The sequence below is a fragment of the Dromaius novaehollandiae genome, chromosome 11 (genome assembly GCF_036370855.1).
Source record: "Dromaius novaehollandiae isolate bDroNov1 chromosome 11, bDroNov1.hap1, whole genome shotgun sequence".
NCBI lineage: Eukaryota > Metazoa > Chordata > Aves > Casuariiformes > Dromaiidae > Dromaius > Dromaius novaehollandiae.
This window is the reverse complement of record NC_088108.1, coordinates 3,895,866-3,915,573: the sequence shown is the minus strand read 5'-3', so window position 1 is coordinate 3,915,573 and position 19,708 is coordinate 3,895,866. Positions and strand designations below refer to the sequence as shown.

General features: G+C 37.5%; 1 protein-coding gene across 2 annotated transcripts in view; it reads left to right on the top strand.

The window, feature by feature from the left end:
• The first annotated feature begins 280 nt into the window (after nt 1-280).
• The window catches only part of C11H8orf48 (chromosome 11 C8orf48 homolog), a 32,661-nt gene continuing 13,233 nt past the window's right edge, over nt 281-19,708 (top strand). The window contains exons 1-7 of one of the 2 annotated variants that reach the window (XM_064518078.1): nt 281-296; nt 428-591; nt 1,879-2,137; nt 4,421-4,546; nt 11,917-12,158; nt 15,315-15,467; nt 17,314-17,404. In XM_064518078.1, the coding sequence (XP_064374148.1) occupies nt 547-591; nt 1,879-2,137; nt 4,421-4,546; nt 11,917-12,158; nt 15,315-15,467; nt 17,314-17,404 (916 nt within the window). In that variant the 5' untranslated portion in view covers nt 281-296; nt 428-546. Of the gene's footprint in view, nt 297-427; nt 592-1,878; nt 2,138-4,420; nt 4,547-11,916; nt 12,159-15,314; nt 15,468-17,313; nt 17,415-19,708 lie in introns of both variants that reach the window. The other variant, XM_064518079.1, reaches the window with a different exon arrangement.

Genomic DNA, 19,708 nt, shown 5'->3' with positions numbered 1-19,708 from the left:
CCGATGGCTGTTATCTGGTGGAAATGTAGGGTTTTTTTAGGAGGGAGGTACCTTATAATCACATATTTTGTCTACTGAGGAAAAAACAGAGCTGCTTCTCCTCCTATTTTCTTCTAGAGTGCTTCCCAGCTCCTGTGGCTGTGCATCACAGCAGCCGTTTTGCTCAGTGGTGAGTGGCCGTTTTGACACCATGCCTATAAGCCAAAGTGATTAGTAGAAAATGGGAATTAGTTCTTTGGCTTCCCTCTTTCAGCATCTCTCCTGAAGGACTGAGCTTGCTCCTCAGGTCTGATGAGGTTGGTATCACCTCATCCCTGTGAGGAATAAAAGCTGTATGTCAACAGTTGCAGCATTAAAGCAGTTCCTAAATGTGCTTTATTTACATTTATTCTCTGTAATATGTTTCTACCTTTTAATGTTGTAACAGATACCTGCTTTTCCCCGTGGAAAATTAGCTTGTATCAGTCATATCTGACCTTATGAAGTAGCTCTAGTTCAGCCAGTCTTTGCCAAAATGCATCATCTGGTTCCTTTTCTATCTTCAAAATGCACGGAGGAAGAAGTGCTGCTCCTGCAAGTGCAGCTTCTGAGGTCAGCTCTGTGCTGGAGAGCTAATTGTCTCTCTGTTTGCGTTTCCAGTTGTTCTTCTCCAGTAGACCTGATCTTATTAACCAGTTTCTAGCCTGAATCAGTGTTGGTATGATGAACAAAAAAATTACTTAGTGCTTATTAATATTTAAGGTTTAGATCAGAACCATTCTTTAATTTTGGGGGCTAGGCTAAAACAAAAGGAAAAGCTCTGAAAACCAAGAAATTTGACACTGCCGATGGGGTTTGGATGCCCAGCCTCAGGAAAGAAGTCCTGAATTTGTTTGAAGGGTGCAGGGTCTTTATACAATGCAATATTGTGTGTAATATTTGGCAATAGAAGCATCATTTAAAACAAGCAGCATGTTCAGTAGGGAAATGGCTAAAGTCAGCACCTTTAAAATGAAGTTGACTAAAACCCACCAATAATCACAGAGTACAGTGGCATAACAGAAATTCAGGCATCTTAGTCTGGCATGACAGAAACTGCCTTTGTCTATTCGATATCATTGTGTTGGGGCTCCCTTCCTTCTGATGGAGAAGCCATTGCTGTCACTGCTAAAAGCATCTTTCCAAAAGCATATTGCCCAAATGGTTATGCTCCTTCTTTTATGGGAGTAAGGGATACAAATAGGACAAAATTATTTAGGACAAAGTTATTTGGGCCCTTAGATTGAAAGGAAGATGGGCTGGTAGTGCATCATTCTAATGACAGAGAGTAAGGTAAAATGTATCTATAGCACATTACCTATTTGATGTTGTGTTTTTTCATGGAGCTTGACTCTGGATAACTTTCTTTTTTCATAGTGAGAGTAAGACTGTATTCATTTGAAAGTATCAAGTGGCTAATGCTTGTTATATTTTAGTTCTAATTTTCTAGACATAAGATCTAAGTAGAGATGCGTTTTGTTTCTCAGTGGTGCATGGTTTAAAAATAATGCCAAAAAATCCAAATGTTATTGTTTTCATGAATGATTTTATTCAAATACTGCCTGTAATTCACTACAAATTTGGAGAGAATGTTGCTCAGGGTTTGTTGTTAATTTTCAATGTTGTTATATACTTACCTAGCATAGATTGATGCACTACATTTATCAGCAGTAGTGCTTTGAAGAGTGTTGCCTTGATCCAGCATATTGATTAAGTAGTTATTTCATCCTCCTGTTTTGGCAGCTAAATTTGGTTTAAGCTGTAATCGTTCTCCATATGTGTCCCAAGGCTATAAATAATCTGATCACTTCTTTCTATATAATTGAAATTATGTGCTTTTTTGTTTGTTTTTATTTGTAGTGCTGCACTGTGATGACCACTACAGCTGATAACTTTGCTAACTATGAAGAGGGGCGGGTGGAGCTGGGCCAGAGTTACAGTAGCTCTGTTTTGGACTATTCAGAAGATACCTTTGAGTCATTCAGCGAGGAGGAAGAGGGCTGGTCGCAATACAGGAGTGAACCGTCTGAATCTTACTGTTCCACAGAGGATTTAGAGAAGTCTGCTGTATCAGATGTGTTGGAAAGGATATCACAGCTGGCAGGCCAAAATCATGCAGGTATGTAGAGTTTACCCTGCCTGAGATCTGTCCTGTTTAGCTTTACATCTGTGGAGACTTGAATCAGCAAAAATAAAAATGTAAAAATTGCATACAGTGTTTTTGCTCTTCAAAGCAACACAGTTTCAGTATGTTGACTAGTTCAGCTAGATCTGTATTTTGCCCTTTCAGGATTTACTGACAGCTAAATGTGGAAGGGTATTATTTAGCCATGGAAACGCTTTCTTAGTAATCTTGTGATGCTGAAATTCTATTGGTGTGTTAAAAAAATTCTGCAAAATACTCTGAGCGAGTTACCATATATGAAAAGTAGCTGGGATGTAGAGTATTTTTTCCAAGGGCACAGGGGAAGTTTCAAGACCTGAAACACTTGAGGGGACTTAGTGCCTGAAAGTTGCATCAGATAAATGATTAAGAATAGGCAACAGGGCATAAGTTAGCTGACATAACCTTGTTTGTTATTTTTTCCCATTTCTGTGGGGTTCTGTCATTCTTCTGCATTCTCCTTTTCTCCAAGGTTGGTCTGGAAAGTATAGTGAGTACTTGAAGACACTGCTATTTTTTTAAAATCTGTCTTTGGAATAAGGGCTTGTCAGCATATATAAACAGCAGAGTTTTAAAGATTATCTAGGACAGTTTAATACATTTTTTTAAATTAGTGTAGAGATAAGATGTATTTTAATGTCTGTTAGCTGTTGCTGTTGTAATCTCATTCTACTGAGTTCAACTTGACCAACTAACTTACACCAATATATGATTAACCTTGTCTATAGTAGACTTTTAAAATAGGACATTTTTTCCTGTTACAGACAAGCCCAATAGTCATGCCCCTTCCCTCCCTCATCCACCCAACACTTTACTCTCTTTCACTCTGCAGTAATAACCAACACTTACCCTTAGGAATCTCTTTTAAATATTGTTTAGGCATGAAATCCCAACAGCATAGGCCAAGCTTGTCATCAGATATCTATACATGAATGTAAACACTGTTTATCCTAGAACAGAATATAGCCTTAGAGATAAGTGCTTCAGAATCTGAATTAAGAGATAATGTTTGTCTTGGTGTCGTATTCATGCTACATTTATGTAATTGAACTGCGTCTAATAGATTAAATTTGACAGTCTTGTTCAAGATTTTTGCTTTTACAGATGATAGATTTTAATAAACCCATTTCTGGAGGCTTAAAAAATTTTTGAAATTATTCCTTGCCCAACCACTGAAATCCTCATTTTTTGGATCAAGGAGAGCATGCTTAGAGGAATCCTTTTTCTGTACACAGAAGTGTTTTTAAGAAGTGAAAAAGAATACATTAACAAGTGTTACCACTTTCTATGTTTACCAGGTTAATATTTCATAAAATTGTGGAGTCTTCTGAATGCTACTAGTTAAATGAGAAACTAGGGAATAATATATGGAAAAATGTTTTGGAAAATTGAGAGCTTTCTGCAGTATATATCTTTCTGAGAGCAGCATACATAAATAATAAAAAAAACTACAGAAAGCCTGTCATGCTGGTGTCCCCACGGGGACACGCTATATTTCCTTGTATAATCCCACTGAATTTCCTATCTACACCCTGAAAGCAGTATAGAGAACTCCGTTGTTTGCTCAGTGTGCTTTAGTATGTTGAATGGGGGCCGTGTCTTAGGTATGTTGCTGTCAGTGGCAGTGTCTCTTTGGACCTCTAAGTCTTTTGACTTCACCCAGCTATTCACTTCTACTTCTTGGCAATTTCCTCAGTTACTGCAGAGCTGAGGTTGTGCTGGAAAGATCTGGGTAACAGGGGACTGATACAAGTTTTGAGTTCTTTTTTTTCCTGTATTATTTTTCCCTTGGATCAATTCCTGGATGCAGTTCACTTAAGCTCTCAGGAATACTTGTACTGCCACAAAAGAAGAGGCCATGCAGGGTGAAAATAATTGATGGGGCTGAGGGAAGGTAGACTGGTGTTAAGTTAGCATTGCAAACAAAACTGAATGTGCTAACAAGCCCTAAGCATTAGTCTCTGTTTTTCTCAGCATATCTGATGTTGTCTTTTGATGGGGTGATTAGAAATGAGCAATATAAGATATTTCTGTGTGACAGAAGCTTGCTCAGTACCTTTCACCCCCAAAACACTGGTATCCTCTGCATAGTCCTGTGGCTTGGGGTTTCTTTTCCCCCACTGGAAAAAACCCAGTCACATTCAAATGGAGAATTATTTGCCTCCTGTTTTATTTTTGTTTTGTCTCAGTCCTACTTTCTTCACAATGCATGTTCTAAGCTACCTTTTTTCATTGTAGATGAACAGTCTGAAATAGCAGAATCTGCAGCTATAGAAGGAGATTTCTTGGGGAAGTGGATTGATCTTCTAAAAAATAAAGAAACTGGCATTAAGCAAGACAAATCTATCATCAAAACTCAAGCTGGTGAGTTCAGCAACTCTAGTAGAAGTTATAATTCTTGTTTCTTTTGAAAGGTGATGTATATTTTTAATTAGACTTAATATTATATACAAGCTATTAGAGTCAAGCCACGTAATTAAGAAAGTGCAATGTTTTTCTCTTTTATGCTTTCTGGGAAAACGGTTTGTCTTCCATAGCTCATATTGCTTGGCTGCTCCTGATATGGCATCATCCTAGTAATGTGTTATCACAAGGTCTGGATAAATCTACTTTAATAAAAACGTATTGACATTTTAAACTTAACTGTAAAAACTCCAACTTTTACTGCAATGTTTAGTATTTTCCCTTTTATCTCACCAGCTGTACAGGTACTAGGTCTTTGGTCCGGTTGTTTCTTGCAAAATAAATATTACTTTAGAATTTGCGCAAAATGTCCCGTTCTCCCCCCCCCCCCCCCCCCCCAAAAAAAAACCCCAATTCTGTTACTCCTGTCAGCAATATTTTAGTTCCTTTCCCAGACTGAGGGAGGCAGCAGGATACCAACTTTGACAGGAACAATGAAACAGCTTTAACCAATACAATGATGGTGAAGGAAAGGGGAAGGGAAGGAAGAAGATGCTGTTTGCATGCGCTTGTTATAAAAGCAACTGCAAGAGCAGATGGTGGGATGCAAGTCCTGCTCAAGTTTTCCTAAAAAGTGGGTCAGAAATACTATTTTTAATTAAAAACAAAAGCAAGAAAGCAGTAACTGAGCAAAAAATAATTGAAGCAGGAGGAGTATCTCCTTCAGTCTGTATGTATGTGAAAAGTGAACAAACTCTCAAAAGTTTTGTACGTTGCCTTTAAAACTGATCTATCAGTCAGAGGTAGATCCTCCTTCCCAGGTACTTTGTGACACTGCACTTGAGTACAAGCATCCTCAAGTCCTCCATATATCATACAAAAACAAGACAGAAGATCATTTTTAGGTTCTTCTTAAGTATGGCTTACTCACAACAGTGGTGAGTCAATGTTATGAGTTCCGGACTCTATCTTCAGTATTTTCCTTATTATTACTGGACTTACAAGACTGCAATGTAGTCAGAAGTGAAAAGACAACTATGTAGATCATCTCATCCACAGTAGAGAGTCTGTTTCCTAGACTAGGCTAGAGAGTCTAGTCTCAGAGATAGTTTTCCTAAAATACATCAGTATTTTGTGACCTTCTGATTTGCAGAGAAATTTAAGAGGAGCTGATGTGTTTGGACTCACTTAATGATAAACAGTATAGCGTTAAGGAAGTTTTCCATCTATACAGGGTTTTCCCTTGAAGATTAAATTTGGGAAGATTTTTTTTCTCTTAATCAGTTTCAGATTTCTGTAGTTCTGCATGAAGAAACATTCTGCTTTCATTTTGTGCACTTTAATGGGTAACTGGAGTTGGTCTGGTTACTGAGTCTGAGTAGCCTGTTCTGTCTCATTATCTTGAGGTGACTTATGAAATGATGCCATTTCTTCTGCCTGCCTGTCCTATCACTTATCATCATAGCAGCTAAGCACTTTTCAATATGTTACAGTGCTTCCAACTACTAGCAATATGAAGAACAGAAAATAAGGTTTGTGCTTGTCCTTCTTTCATGTAAACAGTACTGTCATGTGATTGACTGGTTATTCCCAAATCCATCAGCATCAATCATGCACTTAGCTGTGTACTACCTCTTGTACACAAAATAAGTACAGCAACTTGTGTATAATGGCATCTATAAATGTCTGCTTCCCTTTGACTTAATAATTCAGTACTCAGTAGTCATGAGACTCTTTTATCTACTTGGAGTGTGTTGTTTTTTCTTTTTTTTTCTTTTTTTTTTTTTTTAGTGGAAGAAAAGTAATATATATGTATTGAGCATGCATGTTACTTTTGAATTCTTCTTCAGGTAATATAACGAGGGATTTTTTTATATCTTATCATTGATAGGATTAAATGTGAATAAATTCCTGGTTTGCATATGGGAACGCCCTGGAATATAATTTTTGTTTTTCTTAGTTTTATTTATAGCTTGAAAGAAGAAAACCCTAGATGTTGGCCTCAAGAAAAATGAGAAAGCTTTGTGATGATTATTGTCTCTTTCTTTCTTCCCTGCTTCTCCACCCCAGTTTTGTACTAGCTAGCTGTTATTAGGCAGATGTATCTCCTAAAGGACTACTATGAGTCCCTGACTCCATATCAATTATTCGAAAGACTGTTAGTCTTGGAATGGAATAAACTTTAAAATTTACTACAGAAAACAGCAGCTCTTCAGTTTAGGTGTTTCTGAAAGTTCAAGTGGAACTTTTAAATGCTCTGACCTGTACTTTATTCAGAAATTTGCTTTCATGTTTGTGTGTAGTTGTCTACACTGAGCTTTTTGCTCATTCCTTTTTGTGCAGCATTACCACTGAGTTAGTGTTAGCAAAAGTGAAAGTGCTGTAGTTGTTAACATTATGGTATTTAGAGGCACAGAAACATTTGAATTGGGTCAGATAATCTTGTGGCTGAAATACAGATGGTCAGTCAATATTAACAATTTCACCATTATTGTTGTTATGCTAGTGGTATACAGGCAAATAAATGCCTACAATATCTGTTGTTAAGGCAAAAGGAATTGGTATGTGCACATAGATGTGTGTGCACTGAGGGAAGCATAAGGCTTTATTTCTCTGTATCAGATCTTTTCCCCCGGTTTGTCCAGTATATTTCTGTCTGCTGAGTGCATCTAGTTTGTATTCACTTTGTGAACAGGTTTCCACATGCCCAAGCATTTAATTATTGACTTAGCACATTCACAATCAGGTTTAAGGAGCTGGAAGCCTAAGAGGTAAAACGTGATAACCCTGAGACATTCTATGGTTCTTCTAAGAAGCTTGTAGCATTTAATAACCATAAAAGAATAAAATTTCATATCATCTTCTTGATATGGTTGGAACTCTTATAAGGTTATGCAACAAATGTATAGTAGAGCTGAATGCTATCTCATTTTTTTATTTTTTTAGTTCTAAATACTGAACTCTGCTTGGAGCTAAAACTGATACTTACCACTGAGAAATGGCAAATGCTGTACTACAGTATGGAATCATAGAAATATTAAGTAAGTCACTAGATGCATATAGTGCTGTATGTTGGCTGTAGTTGATATTCTGGTTCCAAGAAAACGGGCATTTGAAAGATTTGCTTCAGAAGGTCATTTTTGGTAATGGAACTTGTCTTGTTTATAGGAATGGAAAAAGTGTCCTGCTGTGTTTGGAGAAGGGAGCAGTAAAGTCAAAGTCCAGCAGCAGTCTACACTGGCTCTCTTTCCTATTCCTGAACTTTCAGCCCCAAAACTTACTGCTTAGTAGCATGCAAAGGGTGCAGAATTCCTGCAGATCTAGTTAGGCCCTGGGATTCCAGGCTTCTGTCCTAACTTGTTTCCTACTAGTCTGTTCAAAAGTTTTACTATTCTGTAGTAAAATAATATTCTTAGATCTTTTCTCCTTCAAGGAAATGTCAGAGCATCTCATAAATGCATACAAACCCACTGTGATTCAGTCATATCTGGCAAGCTGAGCTCCTATAGCCAGATAAATCTCTACTGCATAAGTAGAGGCTAGAAGGGGAATTCCAACTAGCAACATCCACATGGAAACTCCTGCCTGTAAAGAAAGTTCATCTGGTTCATTAATGTCTTTGTAGAGCTGGAAAGGATTTGTTTCTTTCTCTGGAAAAGAATGAGTGTCTTCTGAAAGACATAGATTCTGCAAGGTCCTTACTGTTGTCACTTCTCACCAACGTTGGTAGAAATTAAGGGTATCCTGCACCATGCTGGAGGAACTTTTCTGGCTTTGAATTCATTTTTATATTTAGTGGTAAAAACCTGATCTATCAGACTGCTCATCTCAGCTCTGTGTTATCTGTATAAATCTTTCAAACATTACTTTTGCCTGTTAGGCTTGTCTGCCTAATCTGAACTGTTGTACTCAGTTGTACAAAAGCAATTTAGATAATTATGAATATCTGATCTTGAGACGTAGAGTTAATCTTTCTGAAAAGTAGTTATCACTTAAGTGTGGTTACTGCCTTTCACAATTATCTTTCCATTACACATTTTACGATTTCTCTTTTTAAAATAGGATAGTAATAGAGCATAACAATAACAAAATGCCTGCCAAGTTTTTGCTTTTAAATCAAAGTTAGACGTAGAAGGAAAACAAAAACCCTAGAAAATGGTCAGTTTTCTTTATTTTTGTTTTTCACTCATAAACATTTGAAATGTCATGTTTAAGAATACAGTTATATACAGAAAGAAAAACCTGTGTAGGTCACGGAGTTGTAAACCACGTAAGAGGGTTTAGAATGTAGACGTAGAGATTTGCTATCTCCATCGGTGCACATCAAGTGCTTCTGTAATCGGAGCAACTTGTTGGTCCAGTTTGTTTTGCTTTAATTCCTACGTACTCTGTGTTTCGTGATCTTACTAATGTATGATATGTGGTTCCAATCTGATGTCTGTTCTGGTGTCTGGTTTTGCTTTTCTTGTCACCTCTTCCTACCTTTGTTCCCCTCTAAGAAAGAGGGTGTGGGAATGCAGGATTTCGGGGCAACCAAGCATCAGCAAAGTGTGCTTCTGGAACAGTAATTGGCATTGGCAGGGATTCTCTACAGACAGACATGCAGTGACATTTAAGTCTGCCACCACAAATGGAGATTAGCATTCGAGCATGTCTAGTCCAAAGATGGAAAGGAGAGAATTTCTTGTCTGAAAGACAGGCAGGAAATAAAACCAAACACCAAAGCTCGTACATAGATCCTGTTGTATGCATCGCTCTTTCCTGTTGACTGAAGGACAGGCAAATATTGTACACCGATGGGAAAATCTGGAAGTGAGTGTAAATAATAATTGTATAGTTAAAAGACTACTTTTTGTAAATTTATCTGTGTTCTGACTTTCCTCATGTTTTTTTTTTTCCTTATTTTGGTATAACTGTGGTCCTAGATCCTGAACTTTTTTTGTTCTTTCTCAGTTTATTTACTGTTAAACTTGAATTCATGTTAAACTAGTAACTCCTTTTTGAAATAGGCTGTGCAGTCATGGTTAGAATCACTGTTCTCTTTGCTCGCATTGCTTCTAATGTCTGTAGGTGCATATGAGCAAATGAGGGGGTGTCTGGTAGCACACAGTCCATGCACCATTACGAATCAATTAATTAAAATGTGCTACTGTAAGTCAGAAGCAACTGAAGTTAATGAATTAGGCTGTTATTCAACTGTCACAAAATGTTCAGCAGACCCCATGCGTTTAACTTACCCATCTGAGTACTCAGTGCATGTAAATGCTTTTCTCTAGTTTTTTTACAATAGTACTTTTTAATCCTTTTATTCATTCAATATGCAGCATAAATGAATATGCATATATTTTATTAGTGTAAACAAACCCAGTACTGGCATGTCATTTGCCCTGTGTTACAGGGATTATGGAATACACTTGTAAGGGAAATGACCTGATGACTGACTGACCTTTTCCTACTTACATGTTCATGATTCTGCCAAAAATATATATATTTTATATTTTTAATTCTTATTTATCTGTCTAGGAAGTATCACCATGACTTTGGCTTTAGCAAATTTGATGCACTGAGTTCTAAGGAGCAATAAATTGCTTTACAATGATTGATTCTGAACTGTGGCAGTTGCACTTAAATCACACATTTTCCCTGTCATCCATAAAGCAAGGCTCACTGATTTCTACTTCACTTAATTTTAAATACAGATTCACTTACTCTTTATAAGGATCGACTACACTTCTGAAGAAACATTTTGCTTCTCTATAAAATTCCAGAGCAGTGTCTTGGGTACTTGAGATTGAATTCATCACTGCATATTTAGGAAAAGTTTTACAGGAGGAATTTTACAGTTTTGGGAATTTGTCTTGTGGTTATGCCAAGGTACCCCAAAAGCCTGGAGTACTAATGCACCAGTTGTCCTACAAGCAGTGCTTGTCCAGAAAATAAAACCGAGTTTAAGGGAATCCATTGAAAACAAGTGGAACGGACAATAGGGGAAGCTTGTTTAAGTGATATAATCGTGGTGTCCAGCTGAGTAGGCAACACTGTTTGGTGTCTCTGAATGCTTTGAGTTAAAACAAACAAACCCACCATCCTTAACCTGTGGAGTCATTATTAGTTGTCTGACTTTTTTTGGCTCTTCATTTTTTTTCCCCGATTTAAAAAAAATGGATTTTTAGGGTTTTTTTTGGCTCACAAAGCAGAGCCCTGAGAAGGGAACTCTGCAGTAGCCTTAACTACATGCAAAGACATTCATGAGGTTTCTAGTAATGCTTTCTGCACTGTTTTGTCTCTCTCTCTCATTTCTCCTTCAATTACACATATTGAAGTGTTCAGTTGGGTTTAGTAGTTGCATAAAAGTGAAATTTGTGTAAGAAAGGTAGAGAATTATTCTCCTCTGTTTAAATAGTTGAAAACAGTGGTGTCTCTTATGACCGTAGTGACCGCACAGCATCATTATACGCTGCTGCTCATGAAATACTGAAATTGTACCAGGAGGGGAAAAAATGCAGCTTGTGTTAGCTAGTCTGTATTGATTGGTTCTTTTTTAGTCAGTGAAAAAACTCCCACTAAGCATTGAATGAAGTTCTAAATCTCTCCTTATCCATGCATCCCAAGTGTAATCTCTCAGTTTTTATTTATGCCACTGGAATGAAAGAGTGAAAATGAGAGTGAAAGACGCTGTTTAATCAAGATCGTATAAGGAATTTATAAAGTGATCACTGAAGCCTCAGAGGAAAGTGGTTTCTAATATAATAACATTTCCTCAAAAAAAAAAAAAGGAAGTGGAGCGATAGCTAACTACAGATTGTATAATATATTTGAGATGTTTTCCAGAAATTTCTTCAATAGGCACTACCTTAATTTTGCAGGGGGTCTACGAATGGCTACTTAGAGTTCCTAGGTGGGTAGTTCTCTCTTTAAATGTTAATTCATTATGTTTTAGCATGGTGCAGTTTCTGGTAGGAAGAAGCTAAAGCTGTGTTAGGCAGTCATTGAAAGTCAGTTTATTTAATGTCAGAGTATTCAAGTACTTTCTTGCTTTACTAATATATTTATGCTGTATCATCAAGTAGTCTATATCTTTAGGGTTCTTATCCCCTCTCCCCTTTTGAGACTACTCAGAGACATTTATTGTGCAAGTCCCTACAGTTATTACCCAGATTCCCATATAAATTTTGTGTCGCTGTTATGAATATCAACAGCTCCAGGCTTGACATCGATTTTGTTTTGTGTTAGCTAGATAATAAGAGGTCAGACAGATAGAAGACCAGTAATACTTTTCTTTCTCTGATGTAGTAGTTGATATTTTTGTTTTGTTGATGTATGCCTATCAGAAATTGCTGAGGTACCAGATGGAGAAGTGGATGCTCTCTGCTCTTTTTGCACCATTAAGATAAGCAAGATGCATCACCAGCTGATCTCTAAGCGGTCAAGTGGTGGAAAGCCAAGGAAGCTGCAGCATGGATTCACACCAAAGAAATCAGAGAAATCAGAGACAAGCGACTTGAACTGCATTGTTCCTCTTCAGCTCATGAATAGAATCCGCCTGAAAAATATCAGGGAGACAATGAAACAGGTACTGTAAAGAAGAAAATGTAAATTTTGTCAGCACTTCAGGGAGAACTACTGAAAAAAAGCTGTAATATAAGGACCGAATCATGCAGACTTTATCCATGCAATGCTCACTGGCTTCTGGATGAGATGTTTTGCTGGATATTTCAAGATTTAGCTTTCTCATCTTTTCATTAGACACTACTGCAGAACTGTTCCTAGTGAATAATCAAATCATTGTAAAAATATTGTCTGGTGATAAGATAATAATAGTTTGTGTGATTGAGAGAGGCTGAGATGGGCTTATTGTGGATTCCAGTAAATGCCTTAGATTAAGTGGAAAAAGAGTCCTTGCTCTGATTATATTTGCAGCTGTTATTTACAGAAGTATTTTGCCTATTATGTGATTGTGGAGTCTTGGTGAAACATCTGAGAGACAGGATGGTGTCTCCTTGCAAAATGTCTCTAGTGGTCAATGTTCAAAACACCACTGACTCTCCCGATGTTGATCATATGTCTGTGCCCGGTCGCATGGAGATTATCCGAATGGGAGCTAAATGGCACCTTTTGTGATCTGCCTCTCTATATTTATATTGTTAAGATGCTTATGCGCCAGTACCCATAAAGGTGGTTGGAAGCAGGCTGTTTACAGATCTGCATAGTGCTTTCTTTCTCTTTGGGTGTGTGTGTGTGACTGGAATATTCCAGTTCTGAGTATAACCTTCTCACCATGGTCAGGTAAGCAATGCAGAACAGGAAAAGGATGCGAGGGAGGCTTTAAAACACAGAAGTGTGTATTAGTATACAATATATGCAGGGCTAGTCTTTACTCAGTGGATTTCTTGACTGATAGAGATCAAATGTCATGTTGTGCATTGCTTTCTTGCTTTTCAGAGCAAGAACTGGTGCTAGTTGTTGCAGTCTTCGCCTTGAAATTTTTTGAATAGCTGATGTTTCTAAGGACTGTTTGATTGGAGTGCTACTGTGAATAGAAAAGTACTTTATACACTAAGATTATTTTGAAAACAGTTGCCACTCTCTTTGCCTCTCTTTTTCAAGGAAAAAAGGCATCTTGAAAAATAAGATTGAAAGTATTCCAAAAGGCATAAACCTTTCTCCCCTCAGCTTTCTTTCCTTTAATTTTTAATGTTTATCTAACTTCTAGAGCATGTCCAATAGAGTCTTGGTTACATCTGCTCACTTACTAAGATGTATGTATGCCATCTTTACACAATTTGAAGAGCTTTTATTTTTCACCAGCCCAATTTTTTTTCCCCATAGGACAGGCAAACTGACATATCTCCTCGCTTCAGCTCTGCATCTGTCAATAATCTCAACACTGGTATTTTTCTTTTTTCCTCCAGTGATACTTACATTCTTGCTTTATACTTGTAAATGGATGTAAATATGCTATAGCAGTGATCACCCACAGATGCCTTTACCCATAAATCTGAGTCTTGGCAAATGTCTGTACTTTGTCTGAAATTTGGTACAGAATGCCTGCATTTGGGAAAGTATTTCTGATAAAGCAAAAAATGAGCTTTGACTGATAATTACAGTAATTTATTTTGCTTTTATCTCTATCACATACACCCCCTTTAATTTTTTTGCCATATAGCATAGTAAAAGTGGTTGTTAACATATTTCTGTGCTAAGCCTGTGTCAAGTGAGCAGGGAATAATACTTTTCAAGTCAATTCTGGGATAGAGAGTCTTTCAGGCTTCTTGTTCACTAACTATTTTCAAATTTCAGCAACCTGCTTCTTTTATTCTGTTAACATTATCTAACCCCCTGCCGCCCAAATTCTGTAGAGTTTGTACTGTTTCTTTCTTTCTTTGTCACTTTTTAAAATATATTTTCTAAGAAAAAATGACTTTGAGCTCTCCCTCTTCTCCTCTTGTAGAACGTTTTTATGCAGAAGAGAAGAGATCAAGGAAAAAGGAGGCAGAGGGGGATTGAGACATAACTCTAGGAAGTCAAATATGATTGGTTCCACTGCTCTTGTAATAACTTATTACATCTGTGTAACAACATGGATTCTCTGTGTATTAGATAAAAATAATTGATATTTCATGAATACACCAATACTGAGATTTGTGTAAAGCCATTAAATATGCTCAAGGTTTCACGGTAGGTAAGCTAACGTAGGAATTAATAAGTAGTACTGTGTATCTTACAAAGAAAACTGCTTGCAGAATTTTATTTCTGTTCCGACTCAGAACTGCGTCTGGATGTTTGAACTCATTGCCTCAGAGTTTATTTTCCTCATAAAATTCATACAGGTAATTGTAACCTCTGTGGCTGGTACTTAAGGCCTTATGTATACTGTCAGCACGGTTCTAGCATAGGAGTACTGGCACAGCCTAGTTACAGACAGACAGTTGTATATGAATTATTGGTGATTACAGATTGCTGATACTAAGTTGTGATGATCAAGTGTGTGTACTCTTTTTAGCGTCCTGGAAGGGTAGAGTAAAATATGTTAACTTAATCCATCCTTCACGAGTCAACCAGTCTTCCCCCATAGCAGATATATTATCATGCACAGACTGTGGCTTCCTGGCTGATCAGTTACTTGTTAAGCAGGATAACTTGTGGCTGGTGGTGCTTTAAAGGCATTTTAGCGCTAGCAAAGCATGTATAGATTTATATTGGCAAAACTGTAATTTGTAGTGAACACCCACCCAAGGCCAAATGAGTTAGACTTATCAAATTTTTGCCAGTATAACTGTGTCTTCACTGTTGGCTTTGGCTGGTCACAGATGTGTTGATTGGCTATCGTGTCACTTCATTTTTCTGGCCATTATAGTTACTCTGGAAGAAGTCGGTCATGTGCACCATGAGCTTCAAGCCTCAGGAGAGTTTCTCTGCTATAAGAAAAACTAGTAATTGCAGATCAATGCTCTGGTTCTGAAAAACGAATAGATAATCTTAGATTAGACTAAGCTATCAGTGCTAGAAGGGATAACACATGGGGAAAAGCAAATGTATTTTAGTGCAAATATATTCAGACAGACTCATCATGATGATGCTATGACAAAGATTATGAAATAATTTACAACTGCTTACCAGAGCAAATCTTTGTCTTTAGACACTATCTGTATTTTTATTGATTGCTCTTAATGGTGCGGCCATCTGCTAGGACAGACATTACTCATTGCATCAAATTCTCATCCTTCAGGTGACAGAAGCTGTATTGCACAAATCCTCATTGTGCCCTGACTGTAAGAAGAAAAAGGCAGAGCTAACCAAGACTACCTTTCTCAGACAAAAGAAGACTCTAGTGGAAAGAGCTTTACTTCAGGAAAAATTGGAAGAACAGATTTACTCCAAAGTAAGCAAATGTTATTAAAATACATGTTGCGGTGCATTTTATATACATACTGCAACTAAAGAATCCATAAGCCGGACTCCCTCATGATTTATGGCAATGTCATCATATTGACCTGAATACAGTATAAGTCAAAGCAGAATTTGGCTCCATATCTTTAATAAAATACTTGGGACTAGCATGCTGATCAAGTCATTTGTGCTGATCTGATTTATATAAGGTGAAAATCTTTCCCATGGTGTCCTAGAATTGTTCTGGGTACCTCTTGATTAATTCTCCACAGTCTGTTTTCTGATGAGCTGACTAAGAGAAAAGGATAAACAACAAAATGATGTAATAATAGGTAACTATGCCCATACTAGTCTTCCTTGCTCATCTTTTGGGTTAGAAGACTCAGAATAGGAGACTGCAACATACTGTGGAGGCTAAAGCAGATTAATGCTCTCAGAGACTATTCCTAAGACTCTTTCTTAACCGTGGCTATGATGTAATATGGTCATCTGAACATGATCAAAGTGAAAAAGTGACTTCTGGAAGAAAACCTGACCATTTTTCAAACAGTTGCATTGAGATCAAGATGACAGTTTGTTGTAGATTATACAGTTTGAGTGCCAGTTTTTTTTCTGTCACAATATCCACTCTGAGACATGTATATTTACCTTGTGGGTTCCTCAGGCCCTACTGCTCTGAATGGCAGCAGTATCAGTTTTATTAATTTTGTACAGGCTTATGCATGTGGACTTTTCACTTTTTCTCGTGATGCATGCTTCCCCCCCCCCCCCCCCCCCCAAAATCTGTTTAACGTTTTGCAATGTGGTATCACTTCCTGACTGAATAGGAGAGAGAAAAATCAGAGCTAATGAAAAATATCTGAGGACTTGTAGAGGAGGAGAAAAAGTGGCTTTGCAAACATGTACTCTCTAGCTGTTGGTTCTTCAGAAATGCTTTACTCCTGTAGGTCACTGCCACATAAAGTTCTCTATTTCTGGGTACAGTAGACTTGAAATAGTTAGTCTGTAGCATCCTCTACAGATACAGTGAGCTTTCCCCTTGGAGAGCCGATTGGCATACTGTCACAGAAATTCATGCTTTTCTGTTGGGAAATCCCTTTGAAATTGATTGTGGGTAATGTAAGCTGAAACTCATGGAAATTTTTGGCTCCTCTATGGATCTTCCTTAGGATGCTCTATGTTTTGAAGGGGAGTCAGATTGGAAGCAAGTTGTTTCTGAGCAATAAATAAGAAGTCCCTGAAGCCCTGAGACCTTTCTTTCTGTGTTTGTGAGCAGGATGGGAATTCATCGGCTGCACAACACGCTTTTTCTCCTAATAATGCCACTCTCCTGATTTTTCACTGGTGTTTTCATGCCATGCTCTGTTAACTTACATGCACTCCATACCTGAGGTTTAAGAACTTCAGTCTCAAGTCAGGCTTCATTTTTTCTTTTCTTGTTTTTCTTCCAGCTTCTCTAAAAGGCCAGCCTTCCTTCCCTCCTTTCCCTAGGGAAGAAACCCCGGGGCAGCAGCCAGTGCAGTGTATGAGCTACACAGTATTATTGGGCTTTCTGTCATCTATTTTGGCAGCCATCCACAGAAAACAATAGTGACACGTGGTCTTTGGTGACCAGCATAGATTTCTGCATGCCTGCTTTATGGGGCAGATCACTGTCCACACTCTTCAATGAGCTCTTCAATGCTTTAAAAAGGCAGCAACATAGTGCTGATGAGTACTGCCTACTTAGTTGCTTTTCAGGGACTGGGTATAGTTGCCAATATAGGACTCATGATAGGACATGACAAATGGCAGGAATCCAAAATCAAATAATATTCTGTGATTTGTTTTTATTTCAGGATGCGCTTACACTTATAGGAGAAACACTCAGAAGCTTTCCCAAACTTTCAGAGGATCCCAGGAACTTATGGCAAAGGCTGAAAGAGAAAGGTCAGAAAATGTAAGGCCTGAAACTGATAAATATAACTCAAGGACATAAAGGACTGGGAGAGTCTTCTGCAGGCAACCATGTACTGAATGCAAACTATTGTGGATATAACCTGTTTTGTCAGTGATGAATTGAGTGGTGGTTTAATATTCCTGCAGGTGGAACCAGATATGCCCAGCGTGCTGGAGTATGGGTTATGATTGAACTCTCTGTTCTTCCCAAATGCAAATGCTGCAATACAGTATAATCCAACCAAATACATTTTTCAAATTATGGAAGCCAACATTTTTTATTATTAATCTGACAAGCAGTAGATACTGTGGGTTTTTTTTGAGGTCGCTTGTGGGATTTCAGAGCAGCTCACAGCTGCTTTCATCCATAAGAAAAATAAATGATTTCATTTTTCGGGGTAGGGAGATGTAATTACTGGGTTTCGGCTTAATCTTTGCCCACTGCCTCCTGTTAAATTGAAAGTGAGAGCCCCAGGTGGAGGAGAAAAAGAAGGTTGCAAAGTAACCATAGAAAGCAATAAAATGACATGCAGTATTTATAGAACTGAAATAATGAGACTATAACAGAAATTAATCAGTAACATTGAGGATGCCAACAGGACAAGAAATGATAATAAATTAATCATAGAACCTGTCTGGAATAGGTGTCTAGGAGGAGAGAAAACCTAACATAGATTAAGGTTGGGATAAAATGTCAAATAGTATTTTTGACAGTTTTTTTTTTTTTTTTGAATGTATTTTGGAATTTGTAACTTTCTGTACTTTCCAAGATGGGGAAGTCACTATCTTTGAAAGAATATATCCAGGTGAAGGTTTAGTACTCAGTACTCATCCAGATAAAATGACTTTATGCTGGGGAATCTCAGTAGGTAATACAAAACTGAAATCATCTTTACTGTAACCTCAAAACAGTCTAGGATATGTGCTCATCTGTGGTCACAGACGTAGCCCACATTTCTGATTATTATTGACAGCAATAATTCACTGCATTGCTCTTGCAGCAGTGTTGTGGCCCTAGGACGTACACGAGTCTTAAAGTTACTGACTCTCAGCAGTCTCCAGTTTCCTGGGTTTTATGCATTCAGACCTCTGAGGACTGGAAATCTTGAAGGATTATCCTTGTCTATGAACTGTGTACATCAAGAATTTCACTGCTTAATGGTTCTATTTTATGTTAAGACACAGAATAAAATGTTGCTGTTCCTTATTTTTATTTTTAGGGGGCAAGAACATATATTGTTGAAGTTCAATTTTGTATTTTATATCCATGTAATTAAATTTTCAAGAATGCTGAGGGCTATTTAACCTCTGGTTTTCACTTCCCATAGTGAATATCTGCCTTTTGGTGCTTAAAAATTGCCTTGAATGATTTCACTGGGAGGTGATTCTGAGTAGTTTGAGACCTAAATGGAAGCATAATGCAGTCTTAAGTTCTTCAAAGCTAGTTGTCCTTATTCCTTCATTGGCAGTTTGTTCCATTTTCTTGTAAACTGGTGGTTTTAATAGTCCACCCAAAAGATTCCCTTAAGCTTGACTTTAAGTTTTAAATTATGACTGCAGATTACATAGCTACCCTATATAAAATGGAAACTGCTGCTTGGTTCTTCCCATTAATCTGTAACCCTTAGAAATGTTTAAATCCCTTAAATCTCCTACCTTCCAATGGTATAAGCCTTTTCTTTTTAGATACTCCATCTGTGTTCCTTATTTGTCTTTGGACTACACTCTCTGTTTCTGTAGACTCTTTAGAAGTCTAGCAATCTGCTTAACACTGGGCAAAGGACACCTGTTACTCCCTATGAGGTCTCATAAGGGCTCTGGCACATATCAAAATGGTGCTCAGGACTTCAATCCTTTGAAAATGTAATTTTGTTTTTATTTCTTATGAATGCGTCTTTCAGCCCTTACAAAAGCACAGAGTGATTTCCAGGACTCTAAATATCAGTCGATTATTTTTTATACCAGAAAGAAGATGTTTCGATATTTTGCTTTCAGTACCTCGATCCTCTAGAAATACTGAAATATTTCTGTCTTACTCTTTTGTCAAATATTTATGTAAATACATTGAACTGTGAGTTGTTAGGCATCTCACAATATTCGCTTGTCTGTAAAATATTACTCATACTTGTATGGCACAATGGCTGTATAGCTCGTTTGTATGCACAGTGCTTAAAAAGGCAATTCAGAAAGCTTCTCTGAAAAATCAAAGCATATTTTGCTTATGTCTGTTATGTGCTATTCCTACTGCTTAATACAGTTCTTCTTTTCATTTTTTGTCAGGAGTTGACTCTGAGA